The sequence below is a fragment of the Mytilus galloprovincialis genome, chromosome 3, assembly GCF_965363235.1.
Source record: "Mytilus galloprovincialis chromosome 3, xbMytGall1.hap1.1, whole genome shotgun sequence".
In the NCBI taxonomy this organism is placed as follows: Eukaryota; Metazoa; Mollusca; class Bivalvia; order Mytilida; family Mytilidae; genus Mytilus; species Mytilus galloprovincialis.
Window position 1 is genome coordinate 85,791,216 of NC_134840.1, and position 27,506 is coordinate 85,818,721.

At 30.7% G+C, this 27,506-nt stretch overlaps 2 protein-coding genes across 3 annotated transcripts in view; both read right to left on the reverse strand.

Moving 5' to 3' along the window:
* On the reverse strand, window positions 1-15,701 carry LOC143069226 (UDP-galactose transporter senju-like). Its single transcript, XM_076243756.1, has 5 exons — window positions 15,537-15,701; window positions 9,322-9,439; window positions 7,842-7,888; window positions 6,078-6,217; window positions 1-5,292 (listed from the first exon to the last, which is right to left on the reverse strand). The coding sequence occupies exons 1-5, from the start codon at window positions 15,619-15,621 to the stop codon at window positions 4,666-4,668; spliced, it is 1,017 nt and encodes a 338-aa protein (XP_076099871.1). The 5' UTR covers window positions 15,622-15,701; the 3' UTR covers window positions 1-4,665.
* Window positions 15,702-22,292: 6,591 nt separating this feature from the next.
* The window catches only part of LOC143069227 (interferon-induced protein 44-like), a 90,274-nt gene continuing 85,060 nt past the window's right edge, over window positions 22,293-27,506 (reverse strand). The window contains exons 2-6 of one of the 2 annotated variants that reach the window (XM_076243757.1): window positions 26,866-26,903; window positions 25,414-25,611; window positions 24,616-24,762; window positions 23,389-23,560; window positions 22,293-22,944 (exon numbers count right to left, since the gene is read on the reverse strand). In XM_076243757.1, coding sequence (XP_076099872.1) covers window positions 22,562-22,944; window positions 23,389-23,560; window positions 24,616-24,762; window positions 25,414-25,611; window positions 26,866-26,903 — 938 coding nt within the window. In that variant the 3' untranslated portion in view covers window positions 22,293-22,561. The remainder of the gene's footprint in view (window positions 22,945-23,388; window positions 23,561-24,615; window positions 24,763-25,413; window positions 25,612-26,865; window positions 26,904-27,506) is intronic. The other variant, XM_076243758.1, reaches the window with a different exon arrangement.

Consider the following 27,506-nt stretch of genomic DNA (forward strand, 5'->3'; position numbering starts at 1 on the left):
TTGATTTTTTAAAAGTTTTATTGCCATACAAACATTTATCACAGTAACGAGGATTGAATAATAATTGTCATAAGATATATAACATCAGTGTACAAAAAAATAAATTTAAAGAAAAGGAGTGGAGATGCATCTATTTTTATTCCAATCATTACATTTTGTGGTCATCAGTGTTGTATTACATATGAATATTTCATCTCTAACAAAAACATGTTACATGTTCTAAAATGAAAAAATATCCAAAGAACCAATGGAAAATTACAGTTACAATACACACATTTATTATAATGTATTGGAAATAAGAAACCAGACTCTGAAAGTATTTTGTAAGTCTACTATGACCTTGCTAAACTCAATATGGCACTTTGATTGTTTATGAGTAGCTAATGAAGAATTTACTTATAGAATAGACACTGACCTCAGCAGAAAGATAAAACAATGAGACACATCAAAAGTTAAAAAAAATATGGATGGACAGAAAAAAATCTCTTGAAACTTCAGCTACAGGCTGTAAAAAATTGAATGGTGTCTTCTGAAAAACACCAAGCAGCAATTGTTTTGACAAAATTAAAATTATTTCAAGGACAATTATATCCAGTTGAGAAATGAATACATCCAACTCTGTACCACACCACATCCTTTTTTTATACTTTCTACCCTATAAATTAGCTGTTTGAAAAAAGACAAATCACCCTACAGCGACACATTATTCTGACTTTGAGAAAACTAGTCCTTGCTGTTACTTCTAAATGCTGCATGTTTTTCAGAGGAACAGCAATTGTCATTTCTAAATCCTAGTTTAAGTAATTGACGAGTCAAACTTACCATCCCACATACTGAAAGCAATAAGATGAAGATGGTAATTTTGTCCTCTCATTGTCCAAACATCACAGTATTAACTGTTGCCTATTTCCCACTTCTATGCCTTAAAACTTATACATTTGAATAACAGTAAATCTACAAGCAAAATTTTATTAAACAATAGATTCTACTTGAACCAACTATATCCAGATTTAAGTATGACAAAATTTATCATACAAAATTCATCCATAATAATAAAAAAAGACCATACACAAGTTGACCCACTTTTAGCAACATAAAATCCCCATTGAAAAATCCCCATGAATACCCACATGAACCATATATGTAAAAAACCAGAAAATTCTACTTGAAATAATTGCAACTGTACACAAAATTAAGAAGGAAAAAATTGATCATACAAAATTAATAGATAATATATACTGTATTTGGTTATTACAGTTGATGCCAAGTATTTTCCAAAATTAATTGCTTGATTTATCTTTAATTTAAAAATTAGCTCAAATGTAATTTAGTGTGTCCATCAGCCCAATAAAACAATTTTTTGATTATTTTTATGAAGCACCACAGTCAATGCATGATTGATATTTAATTTATTCAATTAATGGTGTTGTATTCAACATACATCATATCAATCACCAAGTTCAGGACCCCCACAATGAGACTGGAGCAGGAATTTCTGATTTGATTTGAACTACCCTGAAATGTAAAAACATTTAAAATCCCTCAAAGTAAGACATACAAGAAGTAGTCATGACTAATTGTGTCAGTTCAGATATCTTTACAATATCTTCTTTTATGTAGTCTACATATTTAGTGGAGATCCAAACCATTATAATTGAGACCTATTTAAATGTATAAACTGTTTTTCACATTTAATGGAAGTCAATTTGATTTACTCTCTTTTTTGTCAGCTATTTCAGTTGTTCAATGATACATAAATACCCAAATTTTATCTGAATTTACTGCAGTTAATTAATTAATCCCTCAGAAGACAAAAGAGTTACCACTAATTATGCAAATATTTGAATCAAAACTTCCCACATTATAAAACAATCAAATTATAATTTTCATGTAAAACATTCATATATTTGTACCATATTCATTTGCAATCATTTCAAAAGCAATCATTTTTTTTTACTGTAGCAACATCAATTTAACATTAGAAATTACATCATAAATCTATTTATAGATTTGTGTGCTTATGTAATAAATGATTGGCGGAATACACTTATATTAAATGAGTATGTATTTTAAGACAATTTAAGTATACTAATCTGAGAAATTAATTGCATGATTTCTTTTTATTACGTTTTTGAAAGATAAGTTTATTTACCATGTACTTATTATTCTTAAAACAAAGATTTTAAAACATTACACTTTAAGAAACAAGACATTCATCTTGATTTTGCCAACAAAAAAATTATATTCATAATATGTTAGGATGTCAATTAAAACACAACATTCTTAATTCTTTTATTTTACAGTGAATTTGAACTATATGTACACTACACCTCAGGTTTATTTTGCTTTGTCCACACATCCACAATGGGAGTGGGCACCAGGTGGGCATAATTTCTAGTTTGTTCACTCTGCCTACCCATAGGAGTTGACATGCAATTTCTTTTGTTCAATCTAAGTGTCATATCTCACTCAGCCTTAAGTAGTGGCTTTTACATGCATTGCAAAGAATGCTTTTTATTATTTTGATTGTATGATAATTCTTTAATCCATAAAACATTAAACAACTTTTTTTTCATTTAGTATGGTAAATTAAATTGGACAAAATTTACAGACTTTATTTTAGCATTAAAAAGTGGAAAGGTTTAACCTCTGACAGAAACTGAAATGAGCACTCAATGACATTAACTGTCATGAGCTAAAGAAAAATATACAAAACTATCACAAACATTACTCTATACCTATCACTTCTATAATAGCAATAAATTAATACACTTTATATTAAATATGACACAAAACAACACAGTCTTAAGGAATTTTTAATCAAAAGACAATGGTAACAAACTTAACAGTCTTCAAAAGGTTATCAAAAGGTTACTAGGACATTAGTCTACTAAACAACCAGCTGCAACTGGACATAGCTATGTTTTTGGATTTTTCTTTGAGAGATTCTTGAGATTATCTTAATTTTCTGGTCACATCTCTATGTTAAGTAATCTTTAACCATTAATACTAAGAAATTTTTAATAAACATTTCCTTACTACAAACAACCTTTGGAGGGACTTATATTATAACATTCAATCAGAGGTAGTACTAATACAAGCCATATTTATTCACTTGAAGATGTTATATTAGTTATTCTTACTTGTATGAGAAAATTTGTAAGATTTTAATTTTCTATCAAAATTTGAATGATCTCCCCTTAATCATTTCATTGTCCCTAAAAAAATACTTTTGAGGATAGAATAAAAGACTACAACAACAAAAAACGACCTTTGAACATAATTAAAGAGCAATGTCGTCAAAGTTTGACTTCCAAATGTACAGTGTATCAAACCTGTGTTACCCGACACACTGGGGGACCAGAAAAAAATGTCAGATAAAGCAGGGTGTTGGAATATTCAGGTTTTTTCCCACCATGATAGGCATTCTTTGGGACCATGAAAATGTGTTGGTTAAAGCAGGATGTTGGAATACTCAGGTGTCGGATTAGGTAGGTTACACTGTATTTATATATTAGTTAAAAAAAATCTATATGCCCAAGGGACATAATTCCAACTCCAAAATTATTCACATATTCAAGTAAATAAAAAACACTTGGATAAGAATTACCCCTGACTGACATTCTTAACAAAGAAAACATAAAATATTTATTTCAAACAATACAAAAATTATAAATCAGCAATAGAAAAATTTGCATAGAACATTTGCATAAATATAAATATAATGATCCTTAAATAAAGATATAATATGCAGACTATAAATAAAAACTTTGTGTGTATACATGTATGTTTATCATAAATCAACCCTGGAAACCCACAAATCTACAAGCTAAACTGCTAATGTTTCATGAATTTGTAAGCTTAGTTTATTATTTAAACTTCAATGCAGATGACATTGATGTTAGTGGTATTTAAATATATACTTTACTGTCTATAATTTAAGACAAACCGTACTGCAGTTGGTGCAACTTTTTCCCTATGTCAGAAATTTTTCAATTTCATAATTATAACTTTAAAATCTATGCACTATATTTGACTTAGTATAAGCCACACAAACACATTTGTAACAAACATTAAATGAACAAAGGAATTTGACATAAATTTAAAACGTACAGCTATCCAATGTTAAATGTTTCTCAAGAGCCAACCAATATTTAAGTATAAGGAGGAACACTAGTTTGATTGTTCTAATTGAATTGTCTATTATAACAATTTTTCACAATGCAATATTCCAAGAAAACATTGCACTGAAAAAAGTTCTTTCATGATTAGTTACTATATCTATTAAAGAAATTAAGAACTCAATGGAAAAAATCATAATAAATGACTTTAAGCCCATTTTATCAGATATGTTCAAACTCAAAACCAGTCAGTAAATCATAATTTTTCCAATAAGAATATTGCATTTATCAATTTTAAATATGATCAAGACTTTAACTAATGTAGGTGGTTCAAATCATGGTTTCAAATAACCAAATCAACAGCAAAAGAATTTGGGGCACAACTAAAACTTAACTGTATATAAATTTTTAACAACATGACAAAAAAAGTTAAAGCCCTCATCTGAAAAGACAATCATGTTGTCATTTTGGCAAATTGCAAGGTTTTGGTTTTGTTTCATTGGTTTTAAAGGTATCAGTCTTTCTAAAACGTAGACAGATTTATTTAGACATCTTCTTTTGTTTTGTGTTCATCTGTCTTGGCCAGGTTGACAACAGGTTTGTGAGAATACAGGAAAGTGGCTGCAGTTACAATTCCAAGTGCCACTACTGTGTACATGTCTATAGATATACCAAAAATCATCCAGCACAAAACTGCAGTAAACATCAGTTCTAAAGCACTGGCAAATGTCTTCAAAATGGAATTCAGCGATCGCAGGAATAAACTAGTGACAATGCCAATAGCGGCATTGTTCAGAACTATACATATCACGCTTGGTTGGGCCATAGCGCTGAGACTCGTAAATGTGAAGGCATTGGCCAAATCTCCTTTAAATCCCAGAGCTATGACATTACATAAGATAGAATCTAAATACATGAATACATTCTGTACCATTATGTGGACGTCTACACCTTTGTCTTTCAACAGGTATTCATTGTACACACCTGCAAAACATGAGCTAAACACCTGGACAATGATCAGAAACAGGTGAGGATCAAGGTAGGACATGAAATCTGATGATGTGGAACTTGTTTTTTCTGACATTTTACCATACTCTTTCAAGATACATCCAAATGTAAGGCAACCTAATGATACCCACTGAAGTGTTGTCAATTTCTTATTGAAAACAATCTGAAAAGAACAATTTAAAATGCTTACTAGATATGGAAAATTATAATATCAGTAACCACCATGGATTTACCAGTCATGTTTTTACTCATAATATTTTGAAAGTAACAGTTCAAAGTTTGGTTTGTCTGAAGCTCTTTTCGGATTTGTCATCATAAGGAATGGAAAAATACCAAAACATTTAAAGTCAAGGAGGTATTATTAGTTGGGGAGGTATACAACGATAAGGGACCTTAAAATAGCCCAATCCATTCCAGGTCAACTTTGACAGAACGATTTGGACCTTAGTTGCAATTCCAAGAAATGTATGTTGTATAAAGAGACTTTTAACTTTTGAAATTAGCATCTAAAGGAGCCTGTATTTCAGTGGTTGTTGTTAGTTGCTGAATGCCATATTTGTTAATTGGTTTCTTTTCATAAATTAGGCCATTACTTTCTATTTTAAAATATTTTTTCATTTGTCATTTTGGAGCATTTTTAAGCTTGCTGTGTGATATAGGTTTTGCTATTGTTAATTGGTTTCTTTTCATAAATTAGGCCATTACTTTCTATTTTAAAATATTTTTTCATTTGTCATTTTGGAGCATTTTTAAGCTTGCTGTGTGATATAGGTTTTGCTACTTTTTTAAGGTGGTAGATTAACCTATAGTTTACTTATTCCACATAATTTTGTCTCTGGTGGACAGTGGTCTCATTATTAAATATATCACATCTTCATATTTCTACATATTTATCTTGAGTGAACTGTATTTGTAGTTTTTCTTTCCTGTTGAAAAACAAGAACTCACCTGGAATATGACACCAGTCAAGACAACTCTGAACTGTAATAATAGGAAGTATGTAGTTGGATCATATGATGCCAGGTTTACGAAAGCCAGGTTATTGTATAAACAATATAGCGCTGATGGTACCATGTAATACAGTAGCACTGAAAAAATAAATAATAACATAAACTGTGTGTCATATTTTTGTACATACATGTATGTGTTAGATATTAAACGGAAGAAAATGCTTCTTTTAAATTATAATTAATTAAACCCAAGTAATGTGTTAATTTCTTCACACAGTTAAACCTAAAATATATAAAATGCTTTGCAAGCTTTTAGAAGCAAATTTGGTTAAATACTGACTTGGGCACATCATGCTTATTGTATCCCCTAGTAAAATACATAGTAATAAATAATGATGTGACACACCAATAGATTTTTTAAAGTTCCAATGGATAAAAGTTCATGCATATTCATGAGAAATAATCAAGTTTATAAGTTTAGCAGAGGCTAAGAATAGTCATGATAGTATGAAATACATGTCAAGCAAATATTTGGAAATATTGATATGTTGAATAGGGACAAGACTTAAAAGTCTGCCAACAGGTTATCTACTACTAATCTCAAAAAGATGTATCAAGAAGGGTTTTATTTCACAAAGATAGCATGCAACTCTCCCAAATTAAGTCACTAAATGAAGGTATTAATTGAAAATCCTGCATGGCTGTAAATGATAAACCTGTTGTACCAAACTAATGAGTCCATTTTCATAATTTTCCTTAATTATTATTAAATGTTTCAATTTTACTCCACAAACATGAAGTTGTTAAAGAACTGAAATCTGTTCACTTAGTGTGTTGTTTCTGAAAATTTTATTTGAGTTTTTACAAACTTTCTGTTATAGATTCAGCTGTTATTCAGGTTTTTGTTATTTGTTTAGAATTTCATGCATACACTCAATCAAATCAAATGTCCGGAATATATGACCGTTTTGGAAGCCCTGATACACTGTACCTAACCTAAGTCAGGAATCTGATGTTCAGTGGTTGTCGTCTGTTTATCTGGTTCATAAGTGTTTCTTGTTTCTTGTTTTTTAAATAGATGAGACCCTTGGTTTTCCCATTTGAATGGTTTTACAATAGTAATTTTTGGGGTCCTTTATATCTTGCTGTTCGGTGTGAGCCTAGGCTCCCTGTTGAAGACCATACCTTAACCTATAATGGTTAACTTTTATAAATTGTGACTTGGAAGAATTGTCTCATTGGCACTCATACCACATCTTCTTATATCTATAACACTGTATATGTAATGTACTGCATATTGCCCTACATGTACCTATAATTATATACATTTTGTGCTGTAGACGATATACAAACAGTAGATAAGAATTCCTTACCACATATTTGTTACGAATACGTTGGGTTTTGCATATGCAATAACCTCAAAAATGCCTGGGGCAAAAAAGAGGTTATTGGTTATTGTGCCCTGATTCCAAATGACGTGACGTCATTGCGTCCTTAACAACAATTGATAACACTTTTGTGATACAAAATTTAAGATTTTACCTGTTATGTTTCATTAAATTGTAATAATTGAACTTTTTGTCTCTATTCTGCAGAACTTAAATATGTGATAAATAGATTATAACATGTCTTTTCCATTTTGGCACTGGTATCATCCCTCGACCCATATCGGCCCTCAGCTAAAGCCTCAATGGCCTATATGGGAGTCTCAGGATGATACCAGGGCCAATATGGAAAAGAGCATGTTATAATCTATACTTACCATCTTTATGCTTGGAAATATCTGACAGCAGAGAACTGACTGTATTACTGAAAATTGAAAGAAAATACTAATGAATGGCGATGAAAAATAAACATAAAACTAAATAAATGATGTTCACTGGTTGTAGTTTGTTGATGAGGTTCATAAGTGTTACTCATTTTTTTGGTTTTCCCGTTTTAATGGTTTTACATTAGTATTTTTTATGCCCTTTAAAGCTTGCTGTTCAGTGTAAGCCAAGGCTCTGTGTTGAAGACGGTACTTTGAATTATAATGGTTTACTTTTACAAATTGTGACTTTGATGGAGAGTTGTCTCATTAGAACTTATACCACATCTTTGTTTATCTATAAATGAAAATAAAAATATATCTACTTGAACTAGTACAAATGTACATGTGCATGTTACAAATGAATTTTGACCTTATAATATATAAATTTGTGCATCATTTGATATACAGGTTCAAAAAGTGCTCCCATCTACAGTATAATGAGGCTAGTTAAAGAAGATACAATGTATAGCTACTGGTGGAATACCTTTAATTGAAAAAAGGCAAAATAATCAAAAACAATACTCCTCACATGTACAGTTGTCATGAAGTCTCATCATAAAATATAACTTAAATCTGCAGGATTTGTGAGAGGTCAGTAAAACTTAGTGCTCAAATTGGTCAGATTAACAGAAGAAAGAAACCTGTCAACTGTATTAATTAGTATCACATGTGTGTGTAGCCCTTATTATTGAAAATTAGTAAGTAAGTTCTTGTGTTGAAAATCAACTTGAAATATAAAATGTTCCAGCGATTTGATAATTTTCTGCTGGAGTTTGTGCCTTATATTTATAACTGGGGATTTTTATCCAGATTTTCAGTGTTATATAAATAAGATGATGTGGTATGATTGTCAATGAGACTACTCTCCACAAGAGATTAAATTAGATAATAAAGCTACATTGTACATACATCATGTGTACATGTAAATTTCCTTTTTTTTATATATAAAAATACTATCCAATTGAACGATTCTTTTAGCAGATTAAAAGTAGAACTCAAATTTGCCTTTGTCATATTAAAAATTGATTTGAACTCATTTTGAAATATTGATTAAAAATATAGTTTTTAATCATCTGATCATAAACCAGTTATAAAAATTAAATAAAAATGCAAGTCAAAAACAAAATAGTTTATGCGTGTACTGTGTACAGATTTCACAGTATCATCACCTCCATATAATAAAACTAATGCTGAAAAAAATGTCTAATATCAATTTTGTATGAGAAACATTATACATTGTATTTACAAATAAGATGCTGAGAATGATATGACTGTAAAAATAGATTTTATATATAAATGTAAATATATCTAAGTAGGTGTTCTCCAAAGAAATTTCAATTTGTGACCACAAAAAATTAAACATAAGAATATCCAAATGACAAAATGAATGATAAAATGAGCTAGACAAATATTATAATACATTGTAACTCACTCTTTTAAAAATATACAAGCTGCTGCCACAAGCTTGACACATTCTGTCAATAACACAGCTGTAACAGTATTGTAATTGTATGTGTTGTCTTTACTTTTAGATGCTGTTACCAAAATACCTGAAAGAAAGCAAAGATTTAGGCATTATTGTCAGTATGTACAAAAAAGCAGTTTTTACAAAACATAAAGATTATTCAAAATGCTTTCTGTGTTATACATATACACTAATGAATATGAACATGCATATTGTGTGTCTCAGATCAAATATAATTGTTTGCAAAATTAAAATTCTATGATAATGACAGAAACAAAATCAAAATTCGAATTTAATAAACAACTGGTTAAATATATAGCTAAAAAGATAATTGGACTATTTTATAAATAAAAAAATTGTCCTCAATCTTACAAGTTTCTATATGTCTAGATTGACCACCAGCCCATGGTTATGACCTACAAATGTATGCTTTATGAACTCCATGGTCACCATTTGTTGTTGTGCTTAGTTAATACTGCTGTATTATTACAATTGTACTTCATCCATGCAATTGCTGTGCCTGATGGCACATAGGACAAGGCTATGTTTTATAGCACATGGTGAGTATTTATCAAAGGTTGTCACAGGTTGTATTGTATTTCAAATATGAAGGAACAGATCAACATCTTTTTTTAATGAATAAAAAGAGTTAATAATATCATGAATATGATTATGTAATACATGTAATAAGCTCAACACTACAAATTTTAAGTTCACCATTATCATGATTATACAATTTTGGTGATATAAGTGTGAGTAGTACTTGGAAGGGCCATGCACCTCAGATGTTATGAGCAATGCCGTTCTGTCCTTTAAACATTACATATAGAAAATCCAAACTAATCTTGTACCATTTTTGAAATAACATGGATAAAAGAACCCTTTTCACAATCGATTTTTTATCAGTAAAAATGATTGTGAAGTACAAAAATGTACAATGTAAAAACAATAATTCTTTCATTATCATGATTGTTGTTTTATAAAAACAACCCATTTAAGTCACTTAAGTCACTAAGTGACATGTGAAGTCTCTTTTAAACACACAATCATATCAAATTATTTTCCACCACTTACAATGGACTTAAAACTATATTACAATGTTCATAATTCTTCAATGACGTTTAAGAACTTTTCCCTCAAAATTTTAAATCCATTACTCTTCCAGTATTAAAATATATATTACCAGGACATATGTGAATGAATGATTGAACACATACAATTACCACACTATAATCATGATAACCAATAACAATTTACCTTCATGATCATTATCCTTAATTAGAATCCAAAATGTTAGTGTTGATAATTACAAGTCAAGGGTCATTTTCTGATTTGGTCATCCTCAGAATCCTAAATCAAGCTAGCCCTATTAACTCTATTGAAGAATTTCGTTTTTAACAAAATACACCACCTTGAACCTGTGTCAAATATATTGGTACCTATATAGAATGATGTTGTAGGTTTGAGGTGACATTGGTGATATTTTCCAGAACAGAGTTAAAATAGGGTTTAAATATGTTAAAAAGGATTCAGTTTCTAAGGGCTAAGCAAATCAAAAAATTGTTCTGGACTTTATTAGAAATCCAAAATGTTTTTTAAGAGCAGCTGTACATGTGTTATTTTATATATGATCATGAAATATGAATATATTCATGATCATCATGATCATGATGATAATAAAAGATTTCTTAAATAAAACAAATGTATGCCATGTTGAACATGTGGGAAATCATATATTCGTAATACAATATATGAGGCGGGAGTGACCTGTGAAAGGGGACGAAGTCCGTATCAATTACCTTTATTTAATTCTAACATATTTTAATGTTTAAAAAGAAACAGAAATACTGTCATGACTGTAACGTTTCAGATGTTGGTTCTGTTAGTGACTTTAGATGTGACATCATTATCATGATTAGTCATATTGCCGTTTTCAATGTAAACAAAGACACGCTATCAGATGATAATCATCAGGTAACGTTTTTTTTTCATATCAAAGAATAATCGAAATGAAAGTTATTGTGCACATTCCTATATACATTGTACAGGTATTACTAAATTAATTACTAGACTGATAAATATATTATACTCAAAGTTTCATGACAAACGAGACTGGAAGAACAAAAGAGATTACTACTAAAGCGGGAAAGCGGGAAACTAAAAAATGTTAGAAAAAAAAGTTAACAATTTTTTAGTTCATAATATAAATAAATTAGAAATTATTTATTTTTTTTACTGTTATAGGGCACTTCAGCCCCTTATAACATATCTATGATCATCGAAAAAGAAACTTAACCAGGTCGAACATTTTTACTTTATCCTGTTTGTGAACTGAATGAAATTTGTCAACTGCTTTTTCAAATTGTGATATTTTCTGATACTGATAGAAAACAAAAATTATGAGTTCTCTAGGGAAACTCGCCTCAGATCAATTAGTTAGAGTTTCAGTATCTGTACAAAGATCTGCAATAAGTGATTTGTATTGTATTAAAAGTCACATTTTTTACAAAATATAGGTATCAGGTCTGTTTACGCCCAATACACTTTCGCACCCTACACGTTTGCACCTAGCACGTTTGCAACCAAGGTCCGTTCGCACTCTACACGTTCGCGCCCAATTTTAATTGAAATTCCAGTTGAATAATTGGAAAATAATGATTGTTGTTTTAAATTGCTTTGATGTTAATACTGAATGTACATGTATTTAATAAACTATTTATAGCTTGGTACAAATGTATGAGTAAAACATTGAAGATTTTAAATGAAAAACACAAAACTTTAAGATAATTGTTTTAACAGCTTGGTCTCTTTGATCTGAAACAATGAAACAATAAAATATAGCTATACACGAATTATAACCAAAACATGATCAAATTTATTCAACACACAGAAAAGAAAAAACCAGATGCTCCGCAGGGCGTAGCTTTATACGACTGCAGAGGTTGAACCCTGAACGGTTGGGGCAAGTATGGACACAACATTCAAGCTGGATTCAGCTCTAAATTTGGATTGTGATTAAATAGTTGACACAGCATAGGTTTCTGACACAGAATGAATGTGTTCTAATGAACTTAAAAAATTTTTTTTCTCTTAGAGCAATTCACTATGCTGTTGAATATTAATCCTCTCAAAAAAATGTTTGAATAAATTTTCTTTTTTATTTATGAAATTTCTAATGAGAAAAATTGAACCCAATTTTTTTAATCACATCCCCCTTTCCCTTATTCCAAAACTAATCTCAATTAAAATTTCTAATGGAGTTTGCAACAATAACTACTCATTTAAATACATCATAAAATATTAAGATGTAAAAAAACTGCTTGTTATCACTGAATGGTAAAGATTATTTTAATTTATCAGTTGGTAGTAAAAAGTGAATATACATTGTATATTATATATAACAAAGATTTAAGTTGATTCTGGACAAAGAAAGATAACTCCAATTAAAAAAAAATCTTGCTATTGCACAATATTTTGCAATTAGATATTTCTTGCTTACTATTCTGGACAAAGAAAGATAACTCTAATTAAAAAAAAAATTTGCTATTTCACAATATTGTGCAATTAGATATTTCTTGCCATTGCGCAATACTGTGCAATTGAAAAGACTTGCTATTGCACAATACTTAATATAATAATTTTAGATCCTGAATTGGACCAACTTGAAAACTGGGCCCATAATAAAAAAATCTAAGTACATTTTTGGATTCAGCATATCAAAGAACCCCAAGATTTCAATTTTTGTTAAAATCAGACTAAGTTTAATTTTGGACCCTTTGGACTTTAGTGTAGACCAATTTGAAAACAGGACCAAAAATGAAGAATCTACATACACAGTTAGATTTGGTATATCAAAGAACCCCATTTATTCAATTTTTGATGAAATCAAACAAAGTTTAATTTTGGACCCCGATTTGGACCAACTTGAAAACTGGGCCAATAATCAAGAATCTAAGTACATTTTTAGATTCAGCATATCAAAGAACCTAACTGATTCATTTTTGGTCAAAATCAAACTAAGTTTAATTTTGGACCCTTTGGACCTTAATGTAGACCAATTTGAAAACGGGACCAAAAGTTAAGAATCTACATACACAGTCATGACAGTTAGATTCGGCATATCAAAGAACCCCAATTATTCAATTTTGATGAAATCAAACAAAGTTTAATTTTGGACCCTTTGGGCCCCTTATTCTGTTGGGACCAAAACTCCCAAAATCAATACCAACCTTCCTTTTATGGTCATAAACCTTGTGTTTAAATTTCATAGATTTCTATTTACTTATACTAACGTTATGGTGCGAAAAACCAAGAAAAATGCTTATTTGGGTCCCTTTTTGGCCCCTAATTCCTAAACTGTTGGGACCTAAACTCTCAAAATCAATACCAACCTTCCTTTTGTAGTCATTAACATTGTGTTTAAATTTCATTGATTTCTATTTACTTAAACTAAAGTTATTGTGCGAAAACCAAGAATAATGCTTATTTGGGCCCTTTTTTGGCCCCTAATTCCTAAATTGTTGAAACCAAAACTCCCAAAATCAATCCCAACCGTTCTTTTGTGGTCATAAACCTTGTGTCAAAATTTCATAGATTTCTATTAACTTAAACTAAAGTTATAGTGCGAAAACCAAGAAAATGCTTATTTGGGCCCTTTTTGGCCCCTAATTCCTAAAATGTTGGGACCAAAACTCCCAAAATCAATACCAACCTTCCTTTTGTGGTCATAAACCTTGTGTTAAAATTTGATAGATTTCCATTCACTTTTACTAAAGTTAGAGTGCGAAAACTAAAAGTATTCGGACGACGACGACGCAGACGACGACGCCAACGTGATAGCAATATACGACGAAATTTTTTTCAAATTTTGCGGTCGTATAAAAACGTAGTTAGAATCTCACTTTATTTTGAAACAAGTCAGTGAAACAAAGTTATAGCAATACACTAACCAAAACATGATTAAGAGTTATTCAACACAAAATAAAACTTTGACAGACACTTTCCGAAACATGATAAAGATTTATTCAACACAAAAAAAAAAATGCTGTCTCACTTTATTTTGAGACAATGACAACAATTATACTTATAAGAATACACTTGCCAAAGCTTGATTACAAAGTTATTTAACAAACAAAAAAATTAAAATTGGGCGCGAACATGTAGGGTGTGAACACGACTTTGGATGCGAACATGTAGGGTGCGAAAGTGAAAGGGGGCGAACATGAGTGGGTGCGAATGTGAATGGGCGCAAACGGACCCGGATTCCAAAATATAAACAAACTGTGGCCTTGGCTCAGTAATAAAATTCAACTTACTGTTGTTTTAATTTTGCATAACATGACGGTACCCAAATTGCACCTATTTTGACAGTTTTTTCATCTACGTTTTTTTATGATAAAGACAAAAATGTCCATTCTGTGTTTATTTTGTAGCCACATTCTTCTTCATTATAAAGGTACACCAATTTGATTTATATTCCATATGGAATCATAGAAAAATTGGTCTAAACTGACCTCCAAACCATCAATGATTCTGAAATGAGGAGTACCCAAATTGCATCCATGCTTAAATTCACATCGTCAAAAGTCTAATAATAGAGCTTTTGTTTAATTTCTTCAAATATTTTGAACAATTGGATATTAGTCTATGCTTACTCTTCATGATTTTTTAAATGGATACTTGTAACATATTGTATTTGCTCATTTAAAAAAGATGACGTTTTGATGACGTCGCATGGCGACGTTTCAGTACATTTTGCTTTTTCAGTAAATACATTTTTTGTACTTCATCTGTTGACAAATACTGTGAACGTTTTGTGCATATCTAAATAGTTTTACCTATGTTGAAAGATGTGCTTAGTATCAAATCATAAAATTACAAATTGTTTAGTCTCTAGGAAATCTTGTAAGATTTTCGCTGCTAGTTTTGCTAAATAGGTGCAATTTGGGTACTCGGTGCAATTTGGGTACTCGGTGCAATTTGGGTACCGTTACGTTAAACATGATAAATCAGTACACGTATTTCAACAGGTATAAATATACAGGCTATATAGACTTTTTAATCTTTTACAGTTTAAACCTGTCTCTTATTACCTTTATCATTATGCTACGACATCTAGACCCTAACGAAAGTTTTTGTTTATGTTCTCATGGATATGGCTGTCTTGTCATGTCATCACTTACCTTGATTTATAAACAGTGCCATATACGAAATAAATATGATCAAACTGAATTTTGTAGGAAACAAATCTTCTGAACACCACCCCATCTTGATAATTGATTTTGCTATGAAATTAGACTATCGAGTTTGTGCACGCAAATTTTTTACTCGGGTTACAATTTTCTTCCACAGTCAAAGATAAAATTTGGTTGTGATAAACGCTTTAACGACTAGATAATAACCGGTTCCTCGGCTCATAAGAAACTCGGACTATATCTAACTCGGCCTTTCACATTTTATCAGTTACGTTACTAAATCTGAAATTAATAAAATTTAATTATCAGTGGCGGACCCAGAAATTTTCATAAGGGGGGCACTAACTGACATAAAAGGGGGCTCCAGTCATGCTTCAGTGATTCCCTAGTGGACAAAACTCTCACAAATAGAGAAACAAGCATTGTAATAGTAATTTCAAACAGAAACTAGAAGATTTCTATAAAAATAAAATTATATTTGAACTATCTAAGATAAAAGATGGAAACTGTGGTAAACTTTCAGTTTTTAGTAAAATTTATACTAAATTTAAACAACAAGAATATTTAAACTTTAATATTCCTAAATACCTTAGAAAAAACTCACTAAATTAAGAATAAGTGCACACTCATTACCAATAGAAAATGGTAGGTATGCAAAACCAAAAATACCCTCTAATGAGAGATTTTGTAAATTTTGCACAGGAAAAATTGAAAATGAGATACATTTCTTGATTGAATGTCCGCAATATAACAAAATTAGATCTAAATATAAAATTAATGATATTAATTCAAATAATTTGGATGAAAATTTTACCAAAATGTTAAATCCTATGTCTGAAAAAGAACTAAAATCTATTTGTATGTATATTGAAGAAGCTCTTGATTTGAGAGACCATCATACCGTTTCACCAGATAATAATCTTTTACAGTAGTTTGTGAATATACATATATATATATCTTATATTGTGTGTTTTAAGTAAATTTAAGAAAATCTAGAATAATACTGATGTACAAGTTTATGGTATCAATATCACTTTATAATGTATTGGTTGGTATACATAGAATTGGCTTATTATATGCATCTTTATTTCATTTATATGTTGTTTAATATTATAATTGTCTGTATTTGGATCACGCCTCTATTGTGCTCTTTCCAATAAAATATTGAATTGAATATAATCAACCAAAGTTTTCTCACGAAAAGGGGGGAGGGCACTGACTGACATAAAAAGGGGCTCCAGTCAGGCTTGCTTCAGTGATTCCCTATATAATCAACCAAAGTTTTCCCACGAAAAAGGAGGGGGGATGGATGATTAAGAATGGTAACAAAAAATCATTTTGAACATTTTTACCTGAAATAAAAATTATTACGATAACAATTAAGATATAAAAGGTAACAATTAATAAGCAAAATCTACCCTTTATTGGTCTATTATTTGTCTTTTCTTTCATATTATTTTTTCATAACCGGCTTTCAAAATAATTTATATTTGTTTGAACTGGAAATATGACACCTTTTAAATCACCTTAATTTAAGTAAAACTAATTATTATGTTAATCAATCAAGTTGGAAAAAAATAACTGTAAGTACATGAAAATTAATGTAATCAAATTAATACTTAGCAACGTCAAGACAAGCCAAGACAAGACGTACATTTCTATTCTATAAAACCACTGTAGGCATATATATTACACATTGGTACATGCAAAGAATGAAACGATGATATATAAAGGATACAAAATTAAGTGTGCACATGACAATAAAAGAATGTTACAATAAATAGTGATTATAATAAAAAAATAAATAAAAAATAGACAAAGGCTAACCAGGAAGAACTGCTAGGGAATTTACAACCTTTATAGTTTTAAATATATTTTAACTTAATCCTAAATATGTGTTGTTTGTAATACTTTACTAAGCTTGATTACATTTACTCTGCTACAATAATAATTATCCAAAACAGTTCTCGAATCGTCTAGGGATCTACAATTCAAAAGAATGTGAAATTTGTCAACTTATTCTTGATATTGACATGAAAGAGGGGAGAAAGATACCAGACGGACATCCAAACTCATAGATCGAAAGTAAACTGACAACGCCATGGCCACTGAAAGCGGAAAACAACTCGAAAAACAGACAAATTATAGTATAGAACACACAATATAGAAAACTAAAGACTAAGCAACCCCAACCCCAACTGGGGGTGACCTTAGGTGCTTCGGAAGGAAAAGCAGATCCTGCTCCACATTTTGCATCAATTACAATATCTTCTTTCTCTATCTAAACTTTATATTCATCTACCAGTTAAAATTGATAATTTATGATTTTCGTATGTTTATTAAAAATAGCATTTAAATTGCAACGATTTCTCAAGCTTTTAAAAATTTCGAAAATTAACATACCAATTAAAATTTAAAAAAAACATCGGTGCAATGACGAGTAACCTTTTTAAAAAAAATAGGTCTGTGTATTGGTGTTCATTTACAGTCAAGATTCGAAAGTTTACTTGTAAAAAAAATTATATGTACAAGAGACTTGAGATTTATCGTAAATAATCTGAATTTAAAACTGAAAAAAACCATTTATAAAAACTTCTATTTTCATTTGTACAAATATTTCCATTTTTATTTTTTAGATCAATGTAATTGTTTGCGTTTTTCAAAATAATATATATGCTAACTTAGCGACAACAACTTTAGGCGGTTAAACTGACGTCAATTCTTACAAACCAAAAAGGGATATAAGCATCTGTACAATCATGTTGTAGTCATGTTTTAAAAAAAATATGTACAAGCGTCTAAGTTATTTTATTGTATAAATTTCAAGATTGTTATAGTTTAATCAAAGTAGATTGATATGATTCATTTAACATCATAATCCTCGAGTCATAATAATAATAATATTTGTTATACGAAATAGTTATAGATAATTACATTTAATGTTTCTTTTTTTTTTTTGTTATCGGTGTTTTATACACCTTTTAAGGCTTTTATATAATTTATTTATTGTGTACATGTATCGTTACTCATAACGATCCAACACCCTCGTTGGAAAGATCTTTGACTAGTATTCACAACAACAAATGGAATTTTTAACAACCTTGACTAGCTATACAGCCCTTGCACGGTCGGCTCGGTGCCCGAAGGCGTTTAGGGAGCGTTTAAATATTTTGTGCAGTCGGTCAGGAACAGGTGGAAGACGCAACTTTTTGAAGGCCGACATCTTGGTTTTGTGAGTTGTTTTGGTTTGGTTTGTTGACTATTTTGATATGTTATCTTCACAACGTCTGCTTTAAGGGCCGGTTTGATCAGCTTGGCAGTCCGCTAACCACGATGATGGAGTACTGGTTGACGAGTCTCGGACTTAGTAGTAACGATGACAGTAAGCGATATCAGGACCAAAGGTCGATTATCCATTACGAAGGATACAGCCCTCGGACGTCAGTCGGTATACCCTCCCCAAACTATAATGGGTTTTGGAGTGTATGCTGACGCTAGTATTTACGCGGTTTGACATATGTACAGCGTTGGATTGGTTTCCGTCATCGAAAATAGTATGTCGTTGATCCATCTATAGTAAACCCTCAACGTAGATAGCGGGTAAATGAGAGCTGACCCAGCACGTTCGTTCAGCTGTGAGGACTGTAATGGACTAATATTCAGACGTTTTAAATATGTATTTATATACATCTGGGTTTCGCGCAGCTCTTAGAACCTGACAACTGAATTTGAGTTTTGCTGCTAACATGTACATTGGAATGGAATGCAATTATTTCACATTCAGTGATAGATTTGTCTGTAGGCTAAAGATAAAACAATTGCCCTGTCATCTACCGGACATGGACAAATAAGAAAGCCAAATTATCATAATTCTTTACCACCATCTCTCTTTATTCCGTTTCATTGTCGACATTCACATGAGAAATGATCACGAAACCGAACAGAACTAAATATTTTCAGTAAACATGCGAACAACGCTCAATCCTCAATATAATCAAATTTCTGCCTCCTAGGTCATATAGATATATACAACAATAAAGAATTCTTTTTTTTTTTGTATACAAATCAGCCCGTATATATCTTTAATTCATATTAGGGAATGATAATAAATGTTTTTGTTCTGTCCTACCATACTCATTTTTATATGTAACGCACATCAGCCGCGAAATCTGGATTGAAATTGAAAAACATCTTCAACAATTAAGTATCTTTTCGCGAGCTTTACGTACTGGCTTTTCGTAGACCAATGCATTTTAAATGCTTGCCATATTTGCCTTGTAATACCATGACCTTTATCAGCAGTCTCTTACAATTTCACGATAAAAAATGATTTTGTATACTAAACCATAAACAACCACAAAGAACGAATAACACCATACCAATGATCGCATAACTACTTGAATACAGTAGAAGCTATCTATATTACTAAAAGAGACCAAACAAGGAATCGCTAAATCTACCAAAGATCAACTTTGCCTGAACCTTTAGACGTAGTGTGAACCATAGCTTCGTAACGATGTCGAAATTTATCAACGGAGAATTACTTTATTGAAATAAATTGATTCGTTGATTTTCTACAACTTACTTCAATGATGGGTCAGCTTTTAATGACTATAAAGACAGGTTGACATTTTAGATTAGCCCTTGCATCAGACATTGTTGTTCCATATTCCATTATGACTAACCTTTTTTACTTTAAGCTTTTCAAAACTTCACTTTCTTCATCTGTTGGTAATAAACCTGTATGATTCTCAATATAACGTTACACTTAAGGTGGCTCGTGGGTACAAAAATTTCAGCAAAAAATTGAACCTTTATTTTTTCATTACAAATTTTATTTATTACACTATTAGTTATTACTTTATTATATGTTAAAAAAATCAACCCAAAAAATCGATTCGGTTTGGCCCCAGATGACTTTTAAAATGTTTATATCATTGAAAAAGCTCCAAATTATCTCCCTTTGGTGCAAAAAATGCCATTTTTTGGCATGAAATTTGAAATATCTTTTTTAACTCATCGGTGGCCTATATTTTTTATTATTGTTTTCATATAAGCTGTACATAAACTAAATAATTGTAAAATTTAAGCGATTTCTGTAATTTTTTTATTTCGATATTTACCTCTATTTCTCCTCTTAGTTCAACAGAAAAAAAGGACATTAACAAAAATGTACGCTTCTTCCGGAGGCAGATTGTGAGCTTAAATGAACGGTGACCCCATTTTTTTATTTCATTTTTCTTGTAAGTATATGATAAAGTTCATTTATAAAAAAAATATAGCGAAATCCCATATTAGAAAAAAAAAATTGATTTATACCCAGGAGCCCCCTTAAGTGACGTCTATCTTGAATCGAACGATTTCTTCTTGTATTTTCAAGATTCCAATTCATCAGTTCTTGGCCTTGATGAGAGATAAATTGGTCGTCGTTGCAATATTTGGCTTGTTGTTGAAGTCTTGCGCATTATAGGGCTTTACTATATTCTAATTTCATATTGTGCCTAAACTTCTTCAGATGAACGTTCATTTCTATACGTATATCGAACGATCAATGATGTTTATCTATCTTATATCGCCCTTTGACCAGCGATGTTAAATAAAGATTTAAAAAAAAAACAAGAAAATAGTTTTGGTCAAAATTAAATTCAACAGAACAATTTTAGCCTTGACTAATTTGTTGACTTTAATCAGTATAAACCTATTCTGGGTTCATCCTGATGTAGTTTGACTAAACATTCTCACTGATGGTTTAACATATTTAAAAAAAAAACAAATTGCAAGAGGAGAAGAAATACATTTATATACAGTTTTACAAACAACGGTAAAGTAAACGAACTCCGACCGATGAACGTACTAAAATGAGCTACAGACTGCATGGAGTCGAATAATCATTATAAATAAAATTGACTAATTGTTCATGGTAAAGTTTTCTTTGGTTCATTTCCTGTATATACAATTTTAGAGATATTCACAGTCATTCTAAAAAGTAAAATCACAAAAATATTGAACTCCGAGCAAAATTCAAAACAGAAAGTCCCTAATCAAATGGCAAAATCATATGATGAAACACATCAAATAAATGGACAACAACTGTCATATTCCTGACTTGATACAGGCATTTTCAAATGTAGAAAATGGTGGATTAAACCTGGTTTTATAGCGCTAAACCTCTCACTTGTATGACAGTCGCATCAAATTCCATAATATTATACAACGATGCATGAATAAAATTTACCATTATGAGGTAAATAGGTATGCTATACTGAACAATTATATATTTGCACCTGAATAAATAAGACTATTCATGTGTTATAACCAATTCATGGATCAAACACAACTTATAGTTCAAGATTGTATCATCGAGGACATAACCAATTCCAGGAGCCACACTCCTGTGCTGACATGGATTAAATTGATTTGTTAATTTTCTGTAATTTTTTATTACTTTGAATAATTCGAAAACGATGGTTGTTTTGGCAGAGATAGTTCTACCAAGATTTGTTACAAGTCAACGTTGATATGGTTGTTTTTAATTTGCCTGCCAACTGATTTCGACACTATTGATGAGTCTTGGGTAGATGAAAGCGCGTCTAAATATCAAGAAATGTTCAAAAAGTTTCTTTTTAACATTTTGATGTCAAATTTCATATGTTTTGTATGAGGACCACAGAATGAGTGACGATCTCCATTGTGATATAATGTAGACAACCAGTGATCTCGCATATATTTCGAAAAATACTAAAATCTGTTCAAAAATAACATTTTAATTGTTCTTTGCCTAAATATCACTTGCGACTTTACACATATATTTCACCATTGATTGAATAACAAATTGTAAGGTTGTATATATAAAAATTTTCAAACATTTCACTAAACACAAAATTTTGCATACATCTATTTTGATAGTCACGTACGTTGCACTCGTCTTATATTAATAAGAATGAAAGCTGAAAACAAACTAAAGTTGTTAAAAAAATAAACAAAACATTACAAAAAAAATGCTACTAAGATCTTCACTTATTAAACCAAAATGCCAACAAACAAACAACGGCTGACATGATAATAATAAGAATATTACGAAGTATCCCATTGCATTTTTGAAAGCTAAAACTAATGCCCTCTGTATGTTTATCAAGGTGGTTATACATGTAGTCATCCGCAAAATGTAGAATTTGTTGCAGGGACATTAAAGCCAGGATGTTGACATTATCATTAAGATCCATCTCTGATTCATAATTTTTTACTGGTAAGATATGTGACCTGGGCAATCCCATTATCTGTGAAACTCTTTCGACTGTTTCTTTGACCAAAGGACTGTAAAACACATTTGATAAATCTTCCTCTGTTCTCTCACAAATTTTGTCTATCTTTGTAAGCAAAACTACTTGCGGAATACCTACAATGTATATCAGAAAGAGTTGCTGAAATCGTTGAATCAGAATGATTGCACATGCTTTCATATGTTTGTGTTTCCGATGCAAAAGTCATATAAGTATTTTTCAAAGTTTATTTTATTATGTATGGAAATTTTCTATCGAGTTTCCGAAAAAAAAGATATTGTCTGAGATGCTGCCTAGTTTTATGTTTATAAAATCTAAAAAGAAAAAAAAAGAAGGCCATTATCATTATTTTAGTTTTTCTAAATTCATTTCATACTTTGTCGTTTTCAGAAAAATTTAGTAGAATGCATTGGCGTGGTGTTTTAAAACCGAAACAACAAACCACTCAACCATAAGTTTAAGTTGTTTTTCATATATGATAATTCAAATGTGATCTTTTTTATGAATGTTGAAATATTTTATAAAATAATAAAAGCAATTAAAGTTCTTTACTGTCATACCTCGTTGGTTCATGCGCATCTGTAACTTTTTTAACCTTTCGGCGACCTTTTCTGCCATAACGTCAACGGTGGTGCCATCTAAAACAAGCACCACACAATGAATTGTTTCACTGACGTGTGCGCTATCTACAAATCCTAGTGTGTCCGTTGAAACTGGGACCGATGGATTGAACTACAAAACAGAATGTAAATAATCATAATATGAGATTGAATTCACTGGATTTGTTTCTAGGTTTCTTTCAAAATAGAGTCGATCTGATATCAGCTAAAGATACGACAAATTTTAAAATACTCAGTTATATCTTTCCATTTGGAATGTGGCGAAGGAATTTTAGATCCAAAAAATAATGTTCAATTTCCCGTCCAATACTATATTTTTTCTATCATTAGGCATTGCTTTTCTGAATAAGGTTATCACTTATTGTCCAAAGTTTTATTCTAATGAAAATGAAATGACCAATTAAAAAAGTTCAATATCAAGGAAAATAGAAATATAGACATCAAATTAGGAAGGAAAGGTTGTACAATGTAGTTTGAAGTTTTGTAATATAAAAAATCCAAATCGTTATCATATATTTGCCCACACTTATGGCCTTTTTAATATTATCGGTTCTTGTTCATCGCTTTAGGATTTCATAGGAGCGTCGTATTGTAGAGAATTCGCATCTTTTAAAATTGATGCTGTTAATCTGATTGCATCTTTTAATCATTAAAAATGCAGCAATTAAAATATAGAACGGGTATCCAAAAATTAAATAGATTTTGTTGGCTTTTTGTCTCTCAAGCTTGTGTTTGGAAATAACTATTGAGAGGTTCATATAAGTGACATTTTTGAATGCAAATACTAGAAGCAATCTCAAATGTCTGTACCAAGTCAGGAATATGACAGTTGTTATCCATTCGTTAGGTGTGTTTGAGCTTTTAATTTTTGCCATTTGATAAGAGAGTTTTCATTTTTGAATTTTCCAATGAATTCGGTATTTTTCTTTTTCCGTTTACTGAATTTTTAAAAATACTCATAGATATATTTTCACAAGATTCTGCAGTTAGTATTACGTTTTCCATTATACTTTTAAACTTCTCAAACAATTATTCTGAAAATCATTTATAATATATAGTTTTTTTTATAACCAATATCATGTTAGGAAGCAAATAGAAAGAAAATAAAACAATTCACATAAGCAGCGTGAAAAAAAAAAGGTTTCAGTTGATTAGATTTTTTGTTACCTGGTATCCATCTTGTATGTTTCCATCAAGCAAATAACAAATTTCATTCGCATCTACTCCTTGGTCAGCTTCAATTCCTCTTGTGTCATGAAGTCGGAAATTCATTGGCTTCCCTCTTATTCCTTTTCTTATTTGATACATTCTATACTATAAGGGAAAACAATGGACTCGATAAAAGGGATATATTTAAATGCCGACTGGAAATATATAGATTAATGCGCGTTTGTCGTACTACTCTACAAAAAAGTGCGATAAAAGATAAAAAGACCTAATCTTTAATAGTAAAGAAAAAAAAACAATTAGTATGGTAAATCATTTTACGATAAAAGTTCGAACTTATTCTTAAAAAATTTCTAGGTACATTGTTTCCCATACATTGCTGATATATTTCCGCGTTCAGCTGAGTTTTTAAAGGCTGAATTATATTGTGCATCAATATACATATGGCAAAAATTAGTAAGAAATAAATGTCTTTTGGTAACCAAAAGCAGGTATCTTTTGCTTTGTCGCTCGAATATACTGTGGTATGGTCCGAGCAGATGAAACCACTTGAATGTTATTCATAAGGCGATATCAATTTATTTAAAAATATACAAAACCGTCGATACAAATATAAAGGAGAGGAAACTGATATGGTTTCTTTATGGCATACAAAACAGCATCTGTTTAAAACCTTTACACCTCGTAAGATCGTACACATAAAACGTATTATACTCATGGTCACTTTTATACATATGCAGTCGTTAATTACAGTCGACAATAAAACATGTACTTCAGTAATTAAACATTTAAACTTACCACAGTTGTAAGGCTATGCTCGGCATTACCACTACAAGCCTGACTTGTTATATATCCTCTGAATATTGAGTTTATAGTGTTGTAGAAACTTGACTTTCCTGAGCCTACCTGTCCCACCAATAAAATCCTTGCTTGAGGAATTTTTAAACCAGGCAAAGGTCTATATTTTTCTATTTTTTCCTTTAGCTCAGCCAGCAGCTGCAATGACAAAAACAAATTAAAGAAATATCCAATTTATCTCACAGAACTGATCTTATGCAAACATGAAAAGACGAAGTAAAAAAAATGTGTTTAAGCTATCGTCAGCACACAGGGATTTCAGTTTTGCCGGATGAGTGCAGTTGTTCATACTATCTTATACGGTATAGTTTGCACTTTTATTTTTATTTGGTAAATACTGAATAAATAGTTATCAAAGGTACCAGGATTATGATTTAATACGCCAGACTCGCGTTTCGTCTACATTAGGCTCATCAGTGACGCTCAGATCAAAATAGTTATAGAGCCAAACAAGTACAAAGTTGAATAGCATTGAGAACCCAAAATTCCAGAAAGTTGTGCCAAATATGACTAAAATAATCTTTTCCTGAGTTTTCGAAAAATTGAAAGTTTTGGAAACAGGAAATTTATAAAAAAAAACGACCATTAATTGATATTCATGTCAACACCGAAAACAGAACAAGACAAGTTTTATGAGGTGAACTTGAGGGAACCGTAACCTAAGATAATCATGCCAATATTTGAACACTGTCTGGCTACAGTATCGATGCTATCCTCAGTGATTGACCGAGGGTCCACTGGCACTAACCCTGTGGTAATTTAAAAACACCAGATGTCAAATCGAGTGTGTTGAAACGTGAGAAAAAAAAATACCGTAGATGAAGAACATTCTAAGCTGCAGTGACACAGTCAATGGTTGTCTTTTGACTGAGAAAACAATAGAACTGAAATTATAAGCGTTTGCCTAGGAAATTTTGTTCTTTTTCATGAGCTCACGTGTGTTCTATCATTTCATGCAGCTCATGGTTGTAGATGCCTTATCCTCTTTTACAATTTTGCAAATTAAAATAATAAAGTATAACGTGTTTTCAAATCTGTTAATGAAAAATGATGGAATATACCAATATTATTGTACAGTAATCCATCAATTCTGTTTGAACATAGATCAATAAGTTGGTTCTTTAGGTGTTTATCTTTTGACATTAGTAAAGAGGTTTAAATTAATACTTCATAACATAAAACAAAATTTTAATCCTATTACTTCATATAGACTAAATGTTACTAGCAACATATTCCAGACCAATTAAAACATATTTGATAACGTACTGCTATTGTATGATGGTACACACATATACAAATATTCACTTCTTTAGAGTTAAAGATCTTTATAATTTTAAGTTGTTGTCTTCCAAAGTTATTTTGATATGTAAATAATGCACATTATGTTCTAACCTTTGCATTCCATTCAGGTGTCTTTCTCCATGGCTCCTCTAAAAGTACAATGACAGCTTTACCAATTTATTACATGTTCAATTATTATTATCACCCCGTTTGATACATTGACTATTTTACTTGCTTTATAAGCATACTTCTGTATTTTAAAGCAGGAATCTAAACATATTTCTGAATAATATATACTTTTAAGGACATCCATGAATATCATCAAAACAAATAAAGAAATTATAATAACGACAAAAACAAGTCCGAATTTCAAGGTATTTGAATGAATTTCCAAATATTATTGGAAAACAATGAAATCAAATTTAAATCCATCAGGAGTTGACTTTATTTTTTTGTCTGCTATTCTTTCTTTTTATCCCTAAAAGAATATTTTTATTGCACTTTTCTTTGCTGTTCTGACGATGTGCTTGCTATTCTGTTTATAACTTCATTGGCTTTATCGGTAATTAAGTATTGAAAAATGTCTGTTTTGCATTTTTTAGCATTCGTGGTGGAGATGATACGATAAACAACTTCTTATGAAAAGCAAATTTGACGACTACGGAGTGAGACCTCATGCTAACCCTTCCGGAACATTTGAGCTCGCCCAAGGTTTTAGAGGTGTGCGTGTTGATCAGTCCATAGTTTTCTAT

Coding starts and splice junctions, on each gene's coding strand:
- LOC143069226 (XM_076243756.1), bottom strand. CDS start 15,621: ATGGGGTGGTGTTCAGAAGATTTGTTTCCTACAAAATTCAGTTTGATC. Junction 9,440..15,536: donor GGCACTGTTTATAAATCAAG/GTAAGTGATGAC, acceptor GCTTTCTTTCAG/GTATTTTGGTAACAGCATCT. Junction 7,889..9,321: donor GCTTGTATATTTTTAAAAGA/GTGAGTTACAAT, acceptor TTCAATTTTCAG/TAATACAGTCAGTTCTCTGC.